The following is a 22,259-nucleotide window of genomic DNA, read 5'->3' as shown; positions in this document are numbered from 1 at the left end:
CTGGGAGCCTGAGCCAGGAGCCGAGGTGGGGCAGAACCTGGGTAGGCCCCCATGGGGTCCCCTCAGCACGCCTGCCAGGGTGGCAGCGAGACTCACCCCGGGGGCACATCCACCTTCTCCAGCCGTCCCATCGGCGGGGGCCAGCACCCCCTTACTGTGCAGGCGGACCGGGAGGTTCAGCGCCCCCGCTCTTCCCGCAGCGGGAGCAGCTGTCAGGGCGAAGCTGCTGCCTCCTAACCCCCAGCTCCCGTTCTTTAGAGCACAGTGCCCTCCAGGACCGCGTGCGAGAACCCTGGCCTGTGGGCCCTTCCAGAACCAGCTTCCCGACGTGCTCAGTTCCAGGAACCAGGCCCACTGTGCCTGCACCTGAGCCCAGAACCCCCCTCATGTCAGGCCTTCCACAGCTCCTCTGTGACTCTCCACGTGTCCTCTCCCTGGGCCCCTTCACAGCCAGAGAGCGGATCAGGGCACTTAACCCCACGCGCCCCCCCCCCCCCCCACACACACACACTGTATTGCATTTTCTGCTTTTACTAATAATTTTCCTTCTGACAAGATTTCCTTTTTTTAAAATGTATTTTTATTGATTTCAGAGAGGAAGGGAGAGAGAGATGAAAACATCAGTGATGGGAGAGCATCATGGATCGGCTGCCTCCTACACACCCCACACTGGGGATGGAGCCCACAACCCGGACATGTGCCCTGACCGGGAATCACCCGTGACCTTCTGGTTCCTAGGTCAATGCTCAACCACTGGGCCATGCCACTTGGGCTGACAAGATTTCCTTTTATCTAAATATTCACTTGTTAGAGTGAATCGTATTACATTGGACTCAAACATGCCTTTGAGCCTTTTATTTTCTTATGAGTCTGCACGTGTTGAGAGAAGTACATGGGATTTGGGGCGGTGGGGGGGGCGAGGGGTGGTGGGTTGTGGGGAGAAGGCGAAGGCTGGCACCCGTGTCGAAGGATGAAAACCCTTTCTCCTCTGCAGCGATCAGATGCTGAGCTACAACCTCGGCAGAAGGCTGCCCGCCGACCACGTGAGCGGGTACCTCCAGTTTAAAGTGGAGGTTACGTCCTCCCTGCACGAAGGTGAGATGCCGGGATACGTCCATCCGTGTGGGGAAACGCGCGGCGTCTTTGTTGTCGGTTTGCATGTGCGTAGAATCCAATAGGTGTTCCGTTCTGAAAATAAAAGCAGCGGCCCAGTGGTGACCTGGATGGAGATAGATGGTCAAGCAGTGATGCAAAGCCTGCTTATCAGAAACACCTCTCAGGTGCGTACCCCTGCATGTGGGCACCGGGCGGTCGCCGGTCCGCAGTAGTGAACGTCTCCACCTCCCATCAGCGTGACCAGCAACAGGCCCGTTCCTAGTGAGGCGTGAGTCTTAGTGCGTCGGTGATGCCGGGAAGAGGGCCCAGTGCAGGGGTGGGCAAACTTTTTGACTCGAGGGCCACCATGGGTTCTTAAACTGGACCGGAGGGCCGGAACAAAAGCATGGATGGAGTGTTTGTGTGAACTAATATAAATTCAAAGTAAAGGAGCGGAGGGGAGAGCAAGAGAACCCTCCGCTCTTTCGGCTCCGCGGGCCGGATAGAACAGCCGAATGGGCCGGATCCGGCCCGCGGGCCGTAGTTTGCCCACAGCTGGCCCAGTGGGAGGACTGCGTCCTTTGAACTGATGGTTGACCAAGGAATAGGACATGAAAAGTTAATTTGTGCGAGGGCTCGGTTTTGATGAACGCTGCTTTCTCCCTCAGATGCTTCCCCGGAAGCCGTGGGCACGATGCTCGGGGCCGGCTCTGTGAATGGAGACCTGGGCAGCCCTTCGGACGAGGAGGAGGTGCCAGGGGCCCACCCCGACGGCCCGGCCTGCTCGAACGGGCCGGTGTCCGAGGACAGTGCTGAGGGGACTCCCAAGCACTCCTTCAGGACTAGCTCCACCCTGGACATGGACGCGGAGGATCTGACCTCGACGTCCTCAAGGAACTCACCGCCCCGGGGTCGCCAGGCTTCGCTCAACGACTACCTGGATGCCATCGAACACAGCGGCCCTTCCCGGCCCGGCCCCGCGCCCTGCGCCGAGCGGCCCAGGGGGGCCTCTCCGAAGCTGAGGAGCAGCTTCCCCACCGACACGAGGCTCAGTGCCATGCTCCACATCGACTCCGACGAGGAGGACCACGAGCTGCAGCAGGGCCTGGGCTCCCCGTCGTCCCCGGAGGAGGAGGGGGGCCTGATCATGTTTGGCGGGCCCTCAAGAACCGACGACGGCAGCCTGTCGTCTCAGACGAAGCCGGAAGACACCCAGCTGGAGACAGAGGAGGGCCCCACGCACGATGCCGCCTCCTCGGAGGGGAAGCCGGAGAGTCTCCCTGAGCTGGCGGAGGGCCCCTCCCCAGCAGGCCCTGCCCCCGGGGAAGGCGAAGACGGTCCAGAGTCCCAGCCCGGTGCCGACCAGGACGGCACGGAGCCGTGTGGCTCCCAAGAGGTGGACCCGCCCACGCGTGGAGCAGACGCTGGCCCCCCTGACCCATCGGGAGGAAGCCAGAGGGCCGCCAGTGAGGCCGAGTCCCTTGACCAGGGCTCGGAGCCCTCCCAGGTGTCCTCGGAGACAGAGCCCAGCGACCCCGCCCGGACCGAGAGCGTGAGCGAGGCCAGCACCAGGCCCGAGGGCGAGAGCGACGTGGAAGGCGCGGACAGCTCCTGCCACGAGAGCGCCACCACGCAGCTGTCCTCCGTGGAGACACTGTGCTCCTCTCTCGAGAGCGCACGGTTCCCCGAAACCCCAACCTTCTCTTCCCAGGAGGAGGAGGAGGACAGGGCCTGTGCGGGGGAGCCCCCCATCAGCGGCCCCGCCCGGGGGCCACAGGAGGCCACGTGCGCCCCCGGGTCCCTGCCTGTGGTGCACATGCCCAGTGCCGAGGAGGAAGGGCCCGGGGCGGAGTCGGCCCCCTTACCCGACCAGGACGAGGCGGGGGAGGTCTGGCAGCGGAGGGGCAGCCTCGAGGGAGCGGCTGCCGCTGTGGAGAGCCAGCCCCAGGAAGAGGGCCATGCCGGCGATGCCCCGGGGGCTGGTGAAGGGGCCCCCGCCCAGGAGGAGGGCGCCACTGGAGGTAGGAGGTGGGAGACAGCTTGGTGCTTGGTGCAAGCAACCTGCCAAAGAGGAGTCTGATGGTTTTGTCCCTTAGTGCCAGTTAGGCTGCAGGCTGACTAGGCCTGAATGCTTCACCTCGGGGCTCAGTGGTTAGCGCCGTTAGTATTTGTCAACGGACCTTCTAATGCTGAGAGAAGAGGCCTGTCAAAGTCTTGAGACTTAGATAATGGGTCTTGAGGCTCCGCGTCAGGAGTATGTTGTGGGGACCTGCTCTCCCCAGGAGGATGGCCCGTTGTGGGGGGGTGCTGGGGGCCTGGAGGGCCTCGATGCCTGAGGGCAGGTGCGCAGGCATGAACTGCACGGGCGCACACATGTGCAGCAACAAGGCCCTTGTCTGAGCAGCATAAAAGCAGAATCGAGCATAAACAGTGCATCTCGGGTAGGACCTGAGTTTGTAGAACAAAACCGAGCGGGCCAGCAGCTTCAAGGTCAGTTTTCAGGAACACCTGAAGGTTCACCTGCTTGTGTGCAACTTTCAAAGGAGAAAGGAACGTGGGCTTTGCATCAGGTGGAATGTTTTTGCCGTGTCTTTGAGTATCTTGGGGTGCACATGTACCCATAAAAATTGTATTGTGTGTCAACGAATGTGGCTCCCTAGGACGATTCCTTTCAAATGTTCCATTATAGATGCACCAACAAGCCGAAGGGTAATTTCATATGCCTAAACAGCACAGACTCAGAAATAGGAGGAGTTTTCTTACTCTGAAACTTATTTTTTTAAATATATTTTTATTGATTTTAGAGAGAGTGGAAGGGAGAAGGAGAAAGAGACAGAAACATTGATGAGAGAGAAACATCAACGGGCTGCCTCCTGCACGCCCCCTACTGGGGCTCGAGCCCACAACTTGGGCATGTGCCCCGACAGGGAATCGAACTGTGACCTCTCGGTTCATGGGCCGACACTCAGCCACTGAGCCGCACTGGCCGGGCTGTAACTTCCTTTCCTAGTTAAAGCGTGCCCCTTCCTTTCTTCCTCCTCCTGCTGTTGTGGTTGTTCTGTTTCCTTCATGACGTTGTGGCCATATGTGTGGGAGGTAACCCTAAAGCATTAGCGCGTGACCAGGACAGGGGTGGGTAGGGAGGGGCTGGGGTGGGGAGGGGAGGGATGGGAACAGATGGACATCTCTCGAGATCCCTTTTCTGACTCAGCAGTCACCTCCTGTTTTCTTTTCTTTCTGGGTCTTTCTATGGGAGATGAGACTCGAGAGAAAAGAGACTAGCCCCACAATTCGTTAGGTTTTAGTACAGTATTACATTAATATGTTGCTAGTCTATATGCAGGTTTTGTTTTGTTGTTTAAGATTGTTGACACGGAGGCGGGAATAGCACCTGGATAACTTGTACCTTTAATCCTAGGTTCTCAGGCCAACGGCCACCAGCCTCTGCGCTCGCTGCCTTCCGTGCGCCAGGATGTCAGCCGGTACCAGCGGGTGGACGAGGCTCTCCCACCAAGTGAGGACCTGCTAGCGAAAGGGCTCACCCTGACCAAGGGGTGCGGGGGTGGCAGGACCCACGGGACCTGAGAGATGGATGCCCAGTCCCCAGGAGGAACGGGCCTAGGGCTGCCACCTGACACAGCCAATGTAGTGTGGGAGGTGACCCTGTGCAAGGTGACCCCTGTGCAAGGTGACCCCTGTGCAAGGTGACCCTGTGGAAGGTGACCCCTGTGGAAGGTGACCCCTGTGCAAGGTGATCCTGTGTGGATGGTGACCCCTGTGGAAGGTGACCCCTGTGCAAGGTGACCCCTGTGCAAGGTGATCCTGTGTGGATGGTGACCCCTGTGGAAGGTGACCCCTGTGGAAGGTGACCCCTGTGCAAGGTGACCCTGTGGAAGGTGACCCTGTGTGCAAGGTGACCCTGTGGAAGGTGACCCTGTGGAAGGTGACCCTGTGGATGGTGGCCCCTGTGGAAGGTGACCCTGTGCAAGGTGACCCCTGTGGAAGGTGACCCCTGTGCAAGGTGACCCCTGTGGAAGGTGATCCTGTGTGGATGGTGACCCCTGTGCAAGGTGACCCCTGTGCAAGGTGACCCCTGTGTGGAAGGTGACCCTGTACAAGGTGACCCCTGTGGGAGGTGACCCCTGTGTGGAAGGTGACCCTGTGCAAGGTGACCCCTGTGCAAGGTGACCCCTGTGTGGAAGGTGACCCTGTACAAGGTGACCCCTGTGGGAGGTGACCCCTGTGTGGAAGGTGACCCTGTGCAAGGTGACCCCTGTGGAAGGTGACCCTGTGTGGAAGGTGACCCCTGTGGAAGGTGACCCCTGTGTGGAAGGTGACCCCTGTGGAAGGTGACCCCTGTGTGGAAGGTGACCCCTGTGGAAGGTGACCCCTGTGGAAGGTGACCCCTGTGTGGAAGGTGACCCCTGTGGAAGGTGACCCCTGTGTGGAAGGTGACCCCTGTGGAAGGTGACCCTGTGCAAGGTGACCCTGTGCAAGGTGACCCCTGTGGAAGGTGACCCCTGTGGAAGGTGACCCCTGTGGAAGGTGACCCTGTGGAAGGTGACCCCTGTGCAAGGTGACCCCTGTGGAAGGTGACCCTGTGGGAGGTGACCCTGTGGAAGGTGACCCTGTGGATGGTGGCCCCTGTGGAAGGTGACCCTGTGCAAGGTGACCCCTGTGGAAGGTGACCCCTGTGCAAGGTGACCCTGTGGAAGGTGACCCTGTGCAAGGTGACCCCTGTGCAAGGTGACCCCTGTGCAAGGTGACCCCTGTGGAAGGTGACCCTGTGGGAGGTGACCCTGTGGAAGGTGACCCCTGTGGAAGGTGACCCCTGTGTGGAAGGTGACCCCTGTGTGGAAGGTGACCCCTGTGGAAGGTGACCCCTGTGTGGAAGGTGACCCCTGTGCAAGGTGACCCCTGTGGAAGGTGACCCCTGTGTGGAAGGTGACCCCTGTGGAAGGTGACCCCTGTGTGGGAGGTGACCCCTGTGGAAGGTGACCCCTGTGTGGGAGGTGACCCCTGTGGAAGGTGACCCCTGTGCAAGGTGACCCCTGTGTGGGAGGTGACCCCTGTGGGAGGTGACCCCTGTGCAAGGTGACCCCTGTGTGGGAGGTGACCCCTGTGGAAGGTGACCCCTGTGTGGAAGGTGACCCCTGTGGGAGGTGACCCTGTGCAAGGTGACCCCTGTGTGGAAGGTGACCCCTGTGGAAGGTGACCCTGTGGGAGGTGACCCCTGTGGGAGGTGACCCCTGTGGAAGGTGACCCTGTGGAAGGTGACCCCTGTGGAAGGTGACCCTGTGTGGAAGGTGACCCTGTGGGAGGTGACCCCTGTGGAAGGTGACCCTGTGGGAGGTGACCCCTGTGGAAGGTGACCCCTGTGGAAGGTGACCCCTGTGGGAGGTGACCCCTGTGGGAGGTGACCCCTGTGTGGAAGGTGACCCCTGTGGAAGGTGACCCCTGTGTGGAAGGTGACCCCTGTGGAAGGTGACCCCTGTGTGGAAGGTGACCCCTGTGGAAGGTGACCCCTGTGTGGAAGGTGACCCCTGTGGAAGGTGACCCTGTGTGGAAGGTGACCCCTGTGGGAGGTGACCCTGTGGGAGGTGACCCCTGTGGAAGGTGACCCTGTGTGGAAGGTGACCCCTGTGGGAGGTGACCCCTGTGGGAGGTGACCCCTGTGGGAGGTGACCCTGTGGGAGGTGACCCCTGTGCGAGGTGACCCCTGTGGAAGGTGACCCCTGTGTGGGAGGTGACCCCTGTGGAAGGTGACCCCTGTGCAAGGTGACCCCTGTGGAAGGTGACCCCTGTGGGAGGTGACCCCTGTGGAAGGTGACCCCTGTGGAAGGTGACCCTGTGGGAGGTGACCCTGTGGAAGGTGACCCCTGTGGAAGGTGACCCTGTGGGAGGTGACCCTGTGGGAGGTGACCCTGTGGAAGGTGACCCTGTGGGAGGTGACCCTGTGTGGAAGGTGACCCCTGTGTGGAAGGTGACCCTGTGGAAGGTGACCCCTGTGTGGAAGGTGACCCCTGTGGAAGGTGACCCCTGTGTGGAAGGTGACCCCTGTGGAAGGTGACCCTGTGTGGAAGGTGACCCTGTGGAAGGTGACCCCTGTGTGGAAGGTGACCCCTGTGGAAGGTGACCCCTGTGGAAGGTGACCCCTGTGGAAGGTGACCCTGTGGGAGGTGACCCCTGTGGAAGGTGACCCTGTGGGAGGTGACCCCTGTGGAAGGTGACCCTGTGTGGAAGGTGACCCTGTGGGAGGTGACCCCTGTGGAAGGTGACCCCTGTGTGGGAGGTGACCCCTGTGGAAGGTGACCCCTGTGCAAGGTGACCCCTGTGGAAGGTGACCCTGTGGGAGGTGACCCTGTGGGAGGTGACCCTGTGGAAGGTGACCCCTGTGGAAGGTGACCCTGTGGGAGGTGACCCTGTGGGAGGTGACCCTGTGGGAGGTGACCCTGTGGAAGGTGACCCTGTGTGGAAGGTGACCCCTGTGTGGAAGGTGACCCTGTGGAAGGTGACCCCTGTGTGGAAGGTGACCCCTGTGGAAGGTGACCCTGTGTGGAAGGTGACCCCTGTGTGGAAGGTGACCCCTGTGGAAGGTGACCCCTGTGGGAGGTGACCCTGTGTGGAAGGTGACCCCTGTGTGGAAGGTGACCCCTGTGGAAGGTGACCCTGTGGAAGGTGACCCTGTGGAAGGTGACCCCTGTGTGGAAGGTGACCCCTGTGGAAGGTGACCCCTGTGGAAGGTGACCCCTGTGGGAGGTGACCCTGTGTGGAAGGTGACCCCTGTGGAAGGTGACCCTGTGGAAGGTGACCCTGTGGAAGGTGACCCCTGTGGAAGGTGACCCTGTGGAAGGTGACCCTGTGGGAGGTGACCCCTGTGTGGAAGGTGACCCCTGTGGAAGGTGACCCCTGTGGAAGGTGACCCCTGTGGAAGGTGACCCTGTGTGGAAGGTGACCCCTGTGTGGAAGGTGACCCCTGTGGAAGGTGACCCTGTGGAAGGTGACCCTGTGGAAGGTGACCCCTGTGTGGAAGGTGACCCCTGTGGAAGGTGACCCCTGTGGAAGGTGACCCCTGTGGGAGGTGACCCTGTGTGGAAGGTGACCCCTGTGGAAGGTGACCCTGTGGAAGGTGACCCCTGTGGAAGGTGACCCTGTGGAAGGTGACCCTGTGGAAGGTGACCCTGTGGAAGGTGACCCCTGTGGAAGGTGACCCTGTGGAAGGTGACCCTGTGGGAGGTGACCCCTGTGTGGAAGGTGACCCCTGTCGGCTCTGTGCTGCTGAAGAAAGGGCAGCTGGGAAAAGAGAGGGACTGTGGGGCCCCGGAAGGAGGTCGTGTCCTGAGGGCACAGACCCCGGCGTGTCAGACGGTTGGGATAATAATGAATTTTCACACGTGCGCCTAATGGCAGTGTGCATTGTCCGTTGGTGGGCAGTTTTCAGTCTCAGGAAAAGCCTCTCCGTGTGACCGACGGCCTTTCATTCACGGGCAGCGTTTTAAATCACCGAGTGCAGGCGCCTGGGTGTTTCTCATACAGGGAAGTGTCCGTCATTTCAGACGTTGACCCCTCATTCGGAGCATGCCCGTTGTCTGGGGATCTGGAAGGTCTTTCCCTTCTTCCCTGTCCAGGAGCGCATAGCCCTGGAAGGCTGAGGGTTGGGGACGCTGGGAGACACCCGGACACCTGCAGTCAGAGGACCAGGGATGCCCCCGGCCAGGCGTCACCCGGACGTACTTGTAACACTGCGTGCGCCCCTGGGGTTTCTGGAAGCAGCATTTCCCCGGGAGAGCAAAGCGTTCTGATGAACAAAAGCAACGCTCAGTAGCCACTGCTTTTGGGAACGTATTGTTGGAAAAGACACTTTTCTATCGTATTGCTTTCCCTTCTCAGTCACCCCCTCTCATGCTTCCTCTATGTGATCCTGGCAAGAGGCGGACGCCTTTGGCCTTCTGTACTTTAAAATGATGGGACCTAGGGGGTCAGAGGAGTACGCCTGTAAAGGGCCAACCTGTGAGTGGTGAGGTTAGCGGGGTGCCGGCAGGAAAGCAGGTGCGGCTATGTCCAGTTTATGTAAATACTGCCCCAATCGTTTGAAATTCTGCTGTGCACACCCTTGTTCGTACACCTGGGTCGCTGAGGGCGGCTACTCCTAGGAAACATGCATTTTAAGCAGTTTTTAAAAATCAACCAAGAGATTAATCCTTGTGTCATCATAAGCAAGGGCGGGGGGAGAGGGAGAAAGAACTCCCTTATTGTTAACCCTTGGAGAGAAGATCAGAGGCAGGAAAGAAAAGTATTCCTGGGAGATAATTAGATCTAACTGGAGGAGCGTGAGTTGGGAACACCAGGGGTGAATTCCGAGGAGCTCCGTGTAGATGCGTGTGTGGTGAGTAGCAGGCAAACAGAGTCACGGGGCCTGGAGGAGGCGTCGCATCGCATCCGCGTGTGGATAGATGGCTTCCCCCTGGCCACGTCCAGTTGCTCTGATTTCTGCTGGACCATGATTTCGGTCTCCAGATGGTATTTTACAAAGACAGGTCCTTTCCGGCCGCAGTGGCGGCCACTATGTGTGATGTGTCGGTGCATCTGTGTAAACGCTGCTGTTTTCATCGCGCAGAATACATCTCAGGATTTTAAAAACAATAAGCCACGGGTAGTTCATTTGAATCAGTGGGTATATTCAAAAGTAAAAAGGCAGTGCCATAGTGTATCCAATTTAATGAGTGGGAGGAAAATCCGTAAGAGTGTTTCCTCGCATTCAACTTGCAAAAAAGGGTGGGGGTGGTTATGTGAAACTGGGGAAGTGATAGAGTGAGGCCTGAGCGTACCTGCCTCCTGCTCACCTCTGTCCCCACACCGCCTTGTCTCATCCTGCAGATCTTCTCTTTAATCTCACACTTTCTACTATGCTGAAGGCTGAGAAAACGCTTGTTTTCTAGAGTTTAAACGTTAGTTTTGAGAAAAGAAGGGATACTTTTAGTCTAAAAAGCTACTTCCTTCAAAATTAAAGATTAAGGCACAAAATATACAGCTATTATAACTTGTTATTCAAACACACATGAGGCAGAGAGGACCCTCAGCCTGCTGCACCCCCAAGCCGGCTGTACCTGTGCCACCAGCCCCCACCACTGGCACCCCCCGCCCCCCAAAAGAGCAGGGACCTGCTCTCCTGGCTCCAGAACCATAGGTCTGGCCCACTGACTTTTGTACTTCATACCGATATTGCTTGGGAAAAATTCTTACTTAGTTTGTTCAAGGAAAAAGCTCCATTTTTTAAAAAAATATATTTTATTGATATTTTACAGAGAGGAAGGGAGAGGGATAGAGAGCTAGAAACATCGATGATCCCGCAACCAAGGTACATGCCCTTGACCGGAATCGAACCTGGGACCTTTGAGTCCGCAGGCCGACGCTCTATCCACTGAGCCAAACCGGTCAGGGCAAAAGCTCCATCTTTGAAGACAAGTTTGTTTTTGTGTGTGTGTGTGTGTGTGTGTGTGTGTGTGTGTGTGTGTGTTTTATTTTGGTCAGAAAATGGAAATGTGTTTTCTTTTCTGCTTTAACTGCCAGAAAATTTAGCCAAATTGTAGTTATAACCTTACCTGGGGAGCTTGGCAGCGTCTCTCCTCTGCTTCCTGTGCGTTGCCTTCCGCTCTGTTTTTACCGCCCGTTGACCAATCCTGTGTTTTCTTTTTTGCTTTTTTTTTTTTTTTTTCCTCAATTGGAAGCTATTGATTGCACAGATTCCCGGGGCGGGATGGCCATTTGCTTCCGTGGACGTCTGGTTTGATAGAGAGCGTAGGCCTGGATTATCGCAGCTCCAACCAGACAGGCCTGAGATGGGAATACTCGGTTCTCAGAAACATTTGGGATGGGAATGCATGCAAGGAGCAGAGCGAAACCCCGGAGCACACCCAAGGGTTTGGAAAGTGGGTCCTGAAAACGCGACCCCGTGCTTGCTCTTTGTCAGCGGGTGGCTGGTTGAGCCCCGGACGGACCTTTGGGACATGTCCTGCCGGTGGGGGTGTGGCCCAGCCCAAAGAACGCAGAGCCGGCAGCCCGGCTCCTGTGCGTCCCTGTTACCTCGGGGCGTGAGTGACGTCGAGGGGTTTGTCTTGTCTGTGTGTGCTTTTCCTCAGCCCAGTGTTTCTTTCCTTTGCCATATGCCAGATATCCCAATGTGTTGGGATCAATGAAAAAAGAGACCTTTCGCTTCTCCCTCCTCCCCCCGCCCCCAGGCAGCCCTCCGTGATTGTCCGGTGCCGGCCGGGGTTGCGCATGCGGCCTTGCCAGCCCTCGGACTTGGCTGGAATACTCGCCCCGCTCGCCTCCAGAGCAGTGCCATGGTGGTCCGGGCAGACATGCTTCCGCCTGGCCCCCAGGGCACGGCCTGTGGTGTCTGTCCGTAAGCTAGGTAATCACAGGAGCGTTTTGAAACAATCAGGCTGCTTAGGAGAAAGGGGCTTATTAATGTCGAGAAATAATTGGGATAGAAATGGAAATGTGCGCGAACTTGCCTGGTTAAAGAACAGACCTCGGCTGTTTTCCCATGTACATTACTCTTCCAAAGCAGCGGATTCTGAAGTTTTTGCCTTTTGAAACCATGAGCTCACGCTCCGGGTATTTTAATGGGGGACTAGCCTTTTATAGGGTCACGGAGCTGGGACGTTTGGCTCCGAGGATCAGTCTGCTAGCTGTTTGCACTGAACATGCACTTACATATTTGTTTACAAAGACGCACACACTTAATCAATGAGACTGCTTACACATACAATCACACAACCTTTTAAAGCATCGTGCTGATTGGAGGTGGGAGGCAAGTAGTTACCCTGGCTCTGAACATGTGTTCGTCTGTGGAAACGTGCAGATGGAGTGCGGAGGCAGCGATGCTGTGTGCTGACTGGGTTGCGTTCTTTTCTTCTGAAGACCATTTACTAAAATTGTATGTAAATATGCAAGTGGAAGTTTCCAGCAGTGAGATTTTTTTAAAAAAATTTTTTAAAAATTGATTTCATAGAGAAAGGGAGAAGGCGAGAGAGATAGAAACATCAACGATGAGAGAGAATCATTGATCGGCTGCCTTCGGCCCGCCCCCTACTGGGGATGGAGCCTGCATCCAGGGCATGTGCCCTTGATGGGAATAGAACCTGGGACCCTTCAGTCCACAGGCTGACACTCTATCCACTGAGCCACACTGGCTAGGGCCAGCTATGAAATTATGTAAGTTGGGGGAAAAAAAAACAGGAAAAGAAATCTTACTTTGGGGAAAGCAAACAGCAATACCAATTTTGATGAGAATATCTAAAGCATTAGGATACCAATTGTATTTTAAAAATACTGGTACTCATCTCTAAGGATGTGAGTGTCGTGGGCAGTTCTGTGCATTCAGAGAGTCTTTAAAGGGTTGGCATTATGCACAGAGGATCTGGTTACTAACTGGGCACAGCAGATTCAGGTGTGGACGGAGGGGAGGTGGCGGATTATGCAGGGAGGTCTCTGTCAGTAGCCCCAAATGATAGCGTGTCGGAGGGGAAACGGGTGCTGAGTGAGAGGACCACGTGGACAGCTCAGCTCCTCCTAACCCCTCTAGACTGGGAGGCACGCATCGACAGCCATGGCAGGATCTTCTATGTGGACCACGTGAACAGGACCACGACGTGGCAGCGGCCCACGGCGCCCCCCGCCCCGCAGGTGCTGCAGAGGTCCAACTCCATCCAGCAGATGGAGCAGCTGAACCGCAGGTGAGGGCGGCGGCGTCTGCGCTGTGGTTGGGCTCATGGTTACCTGGTGCGAAGGAGGAAACACGGGTGTCTCGCTTTCATCGCCGCGTGTCCTGTCCTTAAGGTGTAGGTGCTACGTCTTATTATGATTCATAGGTTTCATTGAACTTCTCTTGGTTAAAAAAAATAACAATACCCCACACACCACCACCACCTACACCACACACACACACACGCACACATATACACACACACACACACACTCACACACACCGGCTGGGAGACACACACACACACACGCACACACACACACACACACACAGGTTTCACTGAACTTCTCTTGGTTAAAAAAAATAACAATACCCCACACACCACCACCACCACCACCTACACCACACACACACACACACACACACACAGACACACACACACATATACACATGCACACACACAGGTTTCATTGAACTTCTCTTGGTTAAAAAAAATAACCTCACACACCACCACCACCACCTACACCACATGCACACACACAGGTTTCATTGAACTTCTCTTGGTTAAAAAAAATAACAATACCTCACACACCACCACCACCACACACACACACACACACACACACACACACGCATGCACACGCACACACAGCTGGTTTGGAAACTGGAAAGGAAATATATAATGCTGACCCTGTTCGTCAACCCGAGGCATTGCCTTTTAGTAAGCCAAATACCTTTTTAAATATCTAGAATCTCCATTCATGATGCATCCTTATTATCAATCGAAGCTTTTTACTCTGTCCCTTTCAGATACTAATTGCGACAGAGCAAAAAGTTGTTTCTTCTTGAACAACAGAGGGATTTCGTGTTCTTTGGTTAAGGACCACAATTTTTAAAAAAAAATTGTTAGGAAAATGTCCACAAGCGATGGACAGGAGAAATCCAGTGCGACGCGATTTACTTAAGTGAGAGGTGGCCCGGCGGGTCCGGGAACGGAGGTTTGGGAGGAAGTGGCGGAGGCAGGATGACAGCGGAGACTTCGGGCTCGGGGAAGCGGTGGAGCCCAGGTCTCGGGGCTGCTGAGAGATGACTGAGCTCCCGCCTTCAGGTATCAGAGCATCCGCAGAACCATGACGAATGAGAGGCCCGAGGAAAACGCCAGCGCCATGGACGGGGCCGGGGAGGAGGCCGACTTCCACCACGCCAGCGCAGGTACGAGCGGGGGGTGGGTGTCGTCCTAGCGCAAAAGCAGAACACAGATGAGTAAGGATTGCCAACAAATGAGGCTTTTCTTGTGGAGAACTTTGGATCTTCGATAAGATCTGGTAATCCGGCTCCAAAGGTAGAATTCACCAGGGACCTCTTACTCCTTAATCCTTGACTTCGTATTAGTACTGAGAAAAGAATCACAAGCCCACGTAGAAAATAAGTTACGTTAATCTCTGCATCTGTGGGCTAGTGGGCAAAGATCGATCGATGCCTGGTCACTTAAAGCATCATCGGATGCATTCAGATGTGAACCGACCAGAAATACCCTCAACTTCTCTTTAGTCCAGGGGTCCTCAAACTTTTTAAACAGGGGGCCAGTTCACTGTCCCTCAGACCGTTGGAGGGCCGGACTATAGTTAAAAAAAAAAACTATGAACAAATTCCTATGCGCACTGCGGGCCCGGGACGCGTCGGCTGCTGAGCAGGACAGGCAGCGGCCCCCGGCGGGCCGGATAAATGTCCTCGGCGGGCCGCATGTGGCCCGCGGGCCGCAGTTTGAGGACGCCTGCTTTAGTCGAATGAAGAGCCGCCAGGTTTTCTGTGTGAATTTACGTCAGACATGGACGTGTTGGGGGATAAAGCAACATAGCGAGTGAGGAAGGGGTCCCCAGGTGGACGCGCGTAGGTGTGTGTGTGCCATGTGGACAGCTCTCCCTGAAAGCCCGTCTGGTCTGCCCCCCGTAGACTTCCGCCGCGAGAACGTCCTGCCGCACTCTACCTCCAGGTCCAGGCTCACGTTGCTGTTACAGTCTCCCCCCGTGAAGTTCCTCATCAGCCCCGAGTTCTTCACCGTGCTACACTCGAACCCCGTGAGTATCGCATCGGAGAGAAAGTGCTGGAAAAAGCAGCAGGCCGTAGGACATCTTCCGCGTGTGTGTGTGTGTGTGTGTGTGTGTGTGTGTGTGTGTGTGTGTGTACAATAGTAGGAATGACGATAGCTGATGTTTACCGAGCACCAAGTGTGTTCCAGGCACCGTGGTAAGCACTCTATATGCTTCGACCCATTCCTCCAACGTTTTGAGTTAGATGAAGAGTCCTTGTTTCCAGATGAGGAAACTGAGGCGCGGAGAGGTTAAATATGATCCCCAAGGCTCAGTGGTATCGTGGAGGTTAACGTTTTAGAGATGGTGACTCTAGTCTAGGGGTGGGCAAACTTTTTGACTCGAGGGCCACAATGGGTTCTTAAACTGGACCGGAGGGCCGGAACAAAAGCATGGATGGAGTGTTTGTGTGAACTAATATAAATTCAAAGTAAAGGAGTGGAGGGGAGAGCAAGAGAACCCTCCGCTCTTTCGGCTCCGCAGGCCGGATAGAACAGCTGAACAGGCCGGATCCAGCCCACGGGCCGTAGTTTGCCCACGGCTGCTCTAGGGTTTATTGCATGAAGGACCACCAGGCTGCAGTTTTTAAGCTCAGCAGACTTTTATAGAGGCCCGGCGCATGAGATTCATGTACGGGTGTGGTCCCTAGGCCTGGCCTGTGATCAGGGCCATCTTCCCTGACTGCCGGCAGCTGGCCCCACCCCTGCCACCACCCAACCCCGGTTCTCCATTCGCCATTAGGCGATGGGAGCCTGCCAGCCGGGGGGGAGGGACTGAGAGGTGGTCATTGCACCTCATAGTGACTGGTCGAGCGGTCATTCTGCCTTTCGGTCAATTTGCATATTACTCTTTTATATGTATAGATGCGTATTCTTGGTTTCCAAACTTCAGAGATTCTGGTTTAATAGGTGTAGTGTAAGTCCCAAGAGCCCTTTTATTTTTAAGACCCCTTAAGTGATGCTGATGTAACTGGTCTGTGACCCATAATTTGGGATTTCTATGTGTAAAGAGCTGTTGCATTTGACGACGTCACTGCCTTGGGCACGCCGTAATTCAGCAGGACTTCTGACAGCTAACTGACTTTCACTCTGAGCAGTGTCAGCAGACTACAGCTTTCTTGTTTATTTGGTTTGCACGTTAGCTTTGGTATTCCCTATTCTTTTTGTGGGCATGATTTTAAAACTTCTTTTGCCGGGAAGCCCATCTTGATTTTAAACAATTCTTCCTAAAGCACTTAAATTGTGTTTGCTTTTCCTGCCTGGACGGCATGTGTTCCTGGCTGTAATTGATTGATTGATGCTGTGCATCCAGCGCATCTACGAGATTGAAACCCTGCGGGGTGTTTCCCTGATTTATGCGTGGCAGGAAGTATAGTAGCTGGATTTTTCTTGCTAATGGTCTCAAGAGGGGAATTTATGGGGATAAGTCAGCCAATTTTTGGTAAAGGGCATTACTTGCTGGCATTTCTTCTTTTTCTTAGGTTAATGGAAAATGTTACAAAACAAACTTTTATTTGGTTTCCTTATTTTAAGATTTATTATCTAGCCTTCTTTTTGCCTGAATTGCTTATGATCTATAACTGTTCCAATAAACTCCCTGTTTATATTATTGAAAATGTTTAGCATACAAAAGGAATATATTAATTTAAAAGCTTCCCTAGTTCTCTTTTTTTATGATTTGAAGTTATCAGTTTATGTTTTAAGCTAGTCATAAAAACAGATTTCGTATAGCAGTATTTTACTTAATCATCTTTATTGAGAAGAACGTAATTAAGTAGATATATGGTTGTTATAACTCTAAAGGAAAACTGGAAAACAAAATATTGGTGTGTTTTTCTGTTTTGCATGATGGTTGCTTTAAGATATGTTCTACTGCCCTCTGTTGGCTGTGATCAGATTTCTTCCAAATTGTCTGGATAAACCATTTCTCCTGATAACTCTAGATTTACTAGTAATTATTACTGTCATGTCTTTTATAGATGGTATGCCTGTGTTTGTCTAATAATCCTCAGACATAAATATATTCATTATATGCAACTGGATAATATTTCCAACATACATGCCAAATAATTATTACTCTGGCTTTTACTAAGCTCTAGAAATACATTAATCCTACCATATAAACTTTTTAGTGCTTAATGAAGAAAAACATTGTTCCAAAATACATAAACATATTTTTGCAAGTCAGGTATTCCTACTATTACAAAATAGATGAATTGAGATAAGTTAATAACTTCGGTCAATAAGTTAAATTTTCCCTCCATTTTACTCTTTAGCTAGATGAGAACAACGTAAAATCCCTCTTATTAAAAATACAGACAAAACGTGTAAGATAAAAATAGAGACAGACTGTGTAAGGCAGGGCTGTTTCCATATCCTAGCAATGTTACTTGATTTTGTTTATAATGAGCTTCTTTACTGTATACAGATGCTTACGTCTGCTCCCACAGGGGAGAGACATTTGCTGTAGATGCGATGATGCTATTTTTCAAGTGTGAATGTGGAAAACCCATTCCCGATGGAGGACTTTTGAAATACGGAAGATAGATTTTGTTTAGCTGTAACGTGCTTACCTGTGTTATTAAACAGAGCAGACCGGGCCAGGTGCTGCAGGACATATAGTCACCATAAAGCAACACCAACAAAACCTGCCACAAGAAGAACCGGTGGAGGGGCACACACTGAATGTTGACATACCCTTGTCTTGTTCTGCTGCCCAGCGGCAATAGCCTTCCCCTCGGTTGCTCTCAGTATCCTTCATGTCTGACACCTCAGACACTGAAGCAAACGACACACCTTCAGCTCTGAGGAGTGTTGCTCTCTCTCACGTAGTTGCACTGAAACGTCCAGGTGACCACGGAGCTGGTGGGCCCCCCAGCCGTCGGGCGTTCATTTCTCGCCAGGACGACAACAGTCACCAAGAGGGAGGCTGGGAAGGGCGTGTTGGGACAGAGAAGGAGTAACCAGAAAGTATGTTTTAAATCACCTCAAAGGAAAGCAGCCGTGTGCCATTTAGAGAGTCAAAGGGGCTCTGATGCTATTAACAACCGACTGCCAACTCGCCTTCCACGCAGCAGCTTTCCGGGAGCTCACCCTGTGTGTTCTCCCGAGACGGTGCTGGGAAGCAGGTCCCTTTGCCCTTCCCTAACCTACTGTGTCTCAGGTAGGAAATCACATCCCTTCACAGCACCTTTTCCTGTGAAGCCAGGACACAGCACACAGAGAGCAACCCACACACGGAGAGGGATCCTCACCGTGAGGACCACGAGACCCGAGAGGGATAGAGGCCTCTTTTCCTTGTCACGGTCCGCTCTCTCGCTCCGGTCCCACCTGCTCAGTGTTTCCGGCTCTCTGGACCCCTGTCCTTCTTAGCTCTGCTAGTCCTGTTGATGGGGTTCAGTGTTTTCACCCCCCTGTGGCCTTGGTTTCCCAAACTCTGCTTCTGCCTCGGCGAGCCTCTTCCTCCCTCCTTCCCCTGCGCTTCTCCTTCTCCATCCTTTCGAGTCATCAGGCCATGCGCATCTCTGTGTCCTCGGGGTTTTAGGTCAGGGCTTAGCACATAATTCATGGAAAGGGACGAGACCCTTCTTCAGTTCATAGAAAGTGGGATTCTGGCTTAAGATCTTCCAAGTCCTCAGAGTAGAAAACAACTTTACTACTATCATCCATCTGTTACAGATGTGATAGGTATAATCCCGTATATATTCCTTTACTTACTTACACTTTGTATTTTTATAGTTATTTTTACCTCTTTATAGATCTTTGAGATCCTTGTTCCAGTGGATTTGAATCCTACATACTTATGAAGAAAGCGGGACAGTTATTATCTCATGCTATAGCTGGGCCACTTGAGGCAGAAGTTAAATGACTTCCTTTGTCTCCGTCATGAGTGACAGGACTGTGACTAGAATCTTCACTATAGGACTATATGAACTGAGTGTATTAAGATATTTTTGAACCATGTACACTGAGTGGCCAGATTATTATGATCTCTGAACGCATAATAATCTGGCCACTCAGTGTGTGTGTGTGTGTGTGTGTGTGTGTGTGTGTGTGTACACACTAGAGGCCCGGTGCACGAAATTCATGCACGGGGCGGGGAGGGTGTCCCTCAGCCCAGCCTGCACCCTCTCCAATCTGGGACCCCTTGAGGGATTTTCGACTGCCCGTTTACAGGGATTGTGCCATGGGTGTGTGGCCAGCCTGGGTGAGGGGCTGAGGGCTGTTTTCAGGCTGGCCACACCCTCTTCAGCGTTAAGGTCCCCACTGGGGTGCCTGGCCAGCCTGGGTGAGGGGCTGATGGCTGTTTGCAGGCTGGCCACACCCCCCGGTGACCCAAGCTCCCAGCCCCTATTTTTTTTTCAGCGCCTCCTTGAGCGGAGGCCAGGGCTGGCTGGAAGCAGGTATCTGGGATTTATTTATCTTCCATAATTGAAACTTTGTAGCCTTAAGCAGAGGCCAGGGCCGGCCAGGGCGGGCAGGAAGCTTGGCTTCCTCCATCACCAGGGGCAACCCAAGCCTCCTGCTCACTCCAGCTCTGTGGCCACCACCTTCTTTGTTGGGTTAATTTGCATACTTGCTCCTGATTGGCTGGTGGGTATAGTGAAGTGATGGTTAATTTGCATGTTTCTCTTTTATTAGTGTAGATATTAGAGGCCCGGTGCATGAATTCATGCATGGGTGGGGTCCGGCAAGCCTGGCCAGGGGGAGGGGGACATGGGCGGTTGGCCGGCCTGCCTGCTGGTTGAACTCCTGGTTGAGGGGACAATTTGCATATTAGCCTTTTATTATATAGTATATACACTGAGTGGCCAGATTATTATGCGTTCAGAGATCATAATAATCTGGCCATTCAGTGTGTGTGCATATACACAAATAGTGTATATGTTGAATAACATGTAAAATATATTAAAAAACAGAATAAACTTAATGTGAATAACCCTATATGTAGTTACTTTATAAAAGGGTAGAGTCTGGAGGGGTGTTTCTGTTTGGCCGAGTGTTCTGCATGGGCCCTGATAGTCACGTGCATGTTGCACAGACTGGGAAAACCACTGGTGCTTGAGGTTGCCCGCCAGTTCCTAATGAGAGAAATCTTCCTTGTACTTAATTTGCTTTGGTTGATGCTTTTTGCAAAGACCAGTTGAGCTTGGCACTCTATTACACGTCTCATTGAGTGGAGGGGAGGAAGATGAAAGGCCCCAATTAATTAGAAGAGCAGCCTAAGACTCCGGTGCGCAGAGCTGTCCAACCCCAGGGACTCGCTTCCAGCCAGAGGCTGGGGCGGGCTCCTTACCTCCTTACGGCCACTGCTTGTCCTAACAAAGTTCTGCTTCTTCCCTGTAGCGAGTGAGGAGCAGTCTGGATGCTCCGGATAAAGGTCATGATGGGGCCTATTGAGTTGCTTCAATGTGGGGAGAGAGAAATGAGGGGGGTCAAGAGATGTGCTGATTTACAACAACGGCTAATGTAATGATTTATCGGACGGAGTTATCCCCCCATCATTTGTCCCCAAAGAGACGTACTGGGGACTGTGACCTGGATGCCAGACAGGCCGGTGTGGTCTTGGGCCTCTGAGCTTGCAAGGGCTTCTGTGGAAACAGATCGTAGCTCAAAGCCAAGTGCAGCAAACAGATGCCTTGCTGAGTGTTCGTTCAACGCCAAGGCAGGGTCAGCCATGGGCTAACCTATTAATTAGCTAACGTTCCCCTCTCACAGCCTCTGACTGCTTTTATTAACCTCCGTCTCTGCTTTCATGCTATTGCCGTCTTTTCTCTCATGCCCTCTAATTGCCCACAGCCCTGTGCAGGCATGCCGACTTGGCAGACTGTGTGCTGGGCACCTCGGTTTCTCACAGCCGTCAGAGCCTGCTCTCGGTTAGACAGGTGGAAATGTGACCTGCAAATACTGCATACGCAGGCGTATTAGGGAACTAGAGTACACTAGTATTTGAGAATGGTTCAATGTGGTCGTCCTTCCTTCCCTCTTTCCTTCCTTTCGTCTTGAAAGGGAGAAAACATTTTAATGCAAAGTAAAAAGTATGTAATGAGTCAATCAATCAGAATAATTACATAATAGTTATTTTATGCTAGAGGCTCGGTACATGAAATTTGTGCACGGGTAGGGTCCCTAGGCCTGGCTGGTGATCAGGGCCAATCTGTGGGGTGACTGGCGGGGAGATGTGGGGACAGGCACTGGCACCCGCCTTGGCTGGCCTGGTGCTGCCCGCTTGCCAGCCCCGCCCCCTGCCGCCACTGCCGATCACCTCCCTTTGTGGGGTGACAGGCGGGGTGACCGGCCGGTCACCCTGCCGGTCCCTACTGGCACTCACCTTGGCTGGCCTGGGGCCTGCGGGCTGGGGGCAGCTCCTGCATTGAGCATCTGCCCCCTGGTGGTCATAGTGACAGGTCGTTCCACCAGTCGTTCTGCTGGTTGGTCAGTTTGCATATTAGGCTTTTATTAGATAGGATAGTGTAGGTTACACGTCAGTAATGGCAAATAGCACATCTCAGTGACGAGCTAACAAAGCTGTGTTTCGCATTGCAAACTGGATTGTCAGGGTTCTCTGATCTCCGTAGCCACTTAGAGACCCAGGGGCCCAGGCTGGGTCCCTTTCCAAACATTGCCAGTTGCTGTGCCAAAGGAAAGAAAGCTCAAGAGGGACTCACATTGGCAATGAATGCGTTGACCTGGACAGGTCATGTCTCGAGGGACCCTGGACACTTAGGAGCAATGTGGACGGTCCTCATACTCACTTGTCTGTTATCCTCAGTCACTACCATAGTACTGGGCACGGCAGAGACAGTGAATGGTAATTAGAATGAAATGATGCCTAGGGATTCCGGTTTCTGTGGGGTTTGCCTTAGTCCGTCTCAGACGGAAATAAATAACATAACCCAGGAAGTAAAACGTGTAGGTCTCCAGATCCAGGGAAGAGGGATTGAAAGCCCTTTGAACCGACCTGAGAACAGAGTTTAATTCCAGGACGGAGCATTCCTGGCCAGGTCAGTTTCATAGTTATTCCTGTTCCCTCCTTGGCACATGGTATTGTGCAGTGAATGTTCATTGACTGACTTCCACGTGGACCACCCATGTCTTATGGTCCATTTTCAGGATATTTCTTACGTATCATGGAGATGAAGACGATAGCGTTTTTGAGAAAAAACACTTTTTGTGTGGTTGTGTAGTGGAATTTTATCACGTGTGCATTTTCGATAATATAAATTGGGCCGTGTGTGTGTGTGTGTGTGTGTGTGTGTGTGTGTATCTGTATATACACATAAACAGGAAAAATAGAGGGAAAGAATATATACAGGTAAGAGGTATAAAGTCCAGGTAGTGCTGTCTTCCATTCCATTCCCTGAG

The 22,259-nt window shown here is 53.3% G+C and overlaps 1 protein-coding gene across 5 annotated transcripts in view; it reads left to right on the top strand.

The window, feature by feature from the left end:
* Nucleotides 1-22,259, top strand: part of HECW2 (HECT, C2 and WW domain containing E3 ubiquitin protein ligase 2) — a 286,809-nt gene that overhangs the window by 164,738 nt on the left and 99,812 nt on the right. For all 5 annotated transcript variants that reach the window (XM_080669552.1, XM_080669554.1, XM_080669551.1 and 2 more), the window contains 6 exons: nucleotides 995-1,095; nucleotides 1,764-3,116; nucleotides 4,514-4,609; nucleotides 12,686-12,836; nucleotides 13,914-14,017; nucleotides 14,759-14,883. In XM_080669552.1, coding sequence (XP_080525678.1) covers nucleotides 995-1,095; nucleotides 1,764-3,116; nucleotides 4,514-4,609; nucleotides 12,686-12,836; nucleotides 13,914-14,017; nucleotides 14,759-14,883 — 1,930 coding nt within the window. The remainder of the gene's footprint in view (nucleotides 1-994; nucleotides 1,096-1,763; nucleotides 3,117-4,513; nucleotides 4,610-12,685; nucleotides 12,837-13,913; nucleotides 14,018-14,758; nucleotides 14,884-22,259) is intronic.

The sequence above is a fragment of the Plecotus auritus genome, assembly GCF_963455305.1.
Source record: "Plecotus auritus genome assembly, chromosome: 5".
NCBI lineage: Eukaryota > Metazoa > Chordata > Mammalia > Chiroptera > Vespertilionidae > Plecotus > Plecotus auritus.
This window is presented reverse-complemented; position numbering and strand designations above follow the sequence as displayed.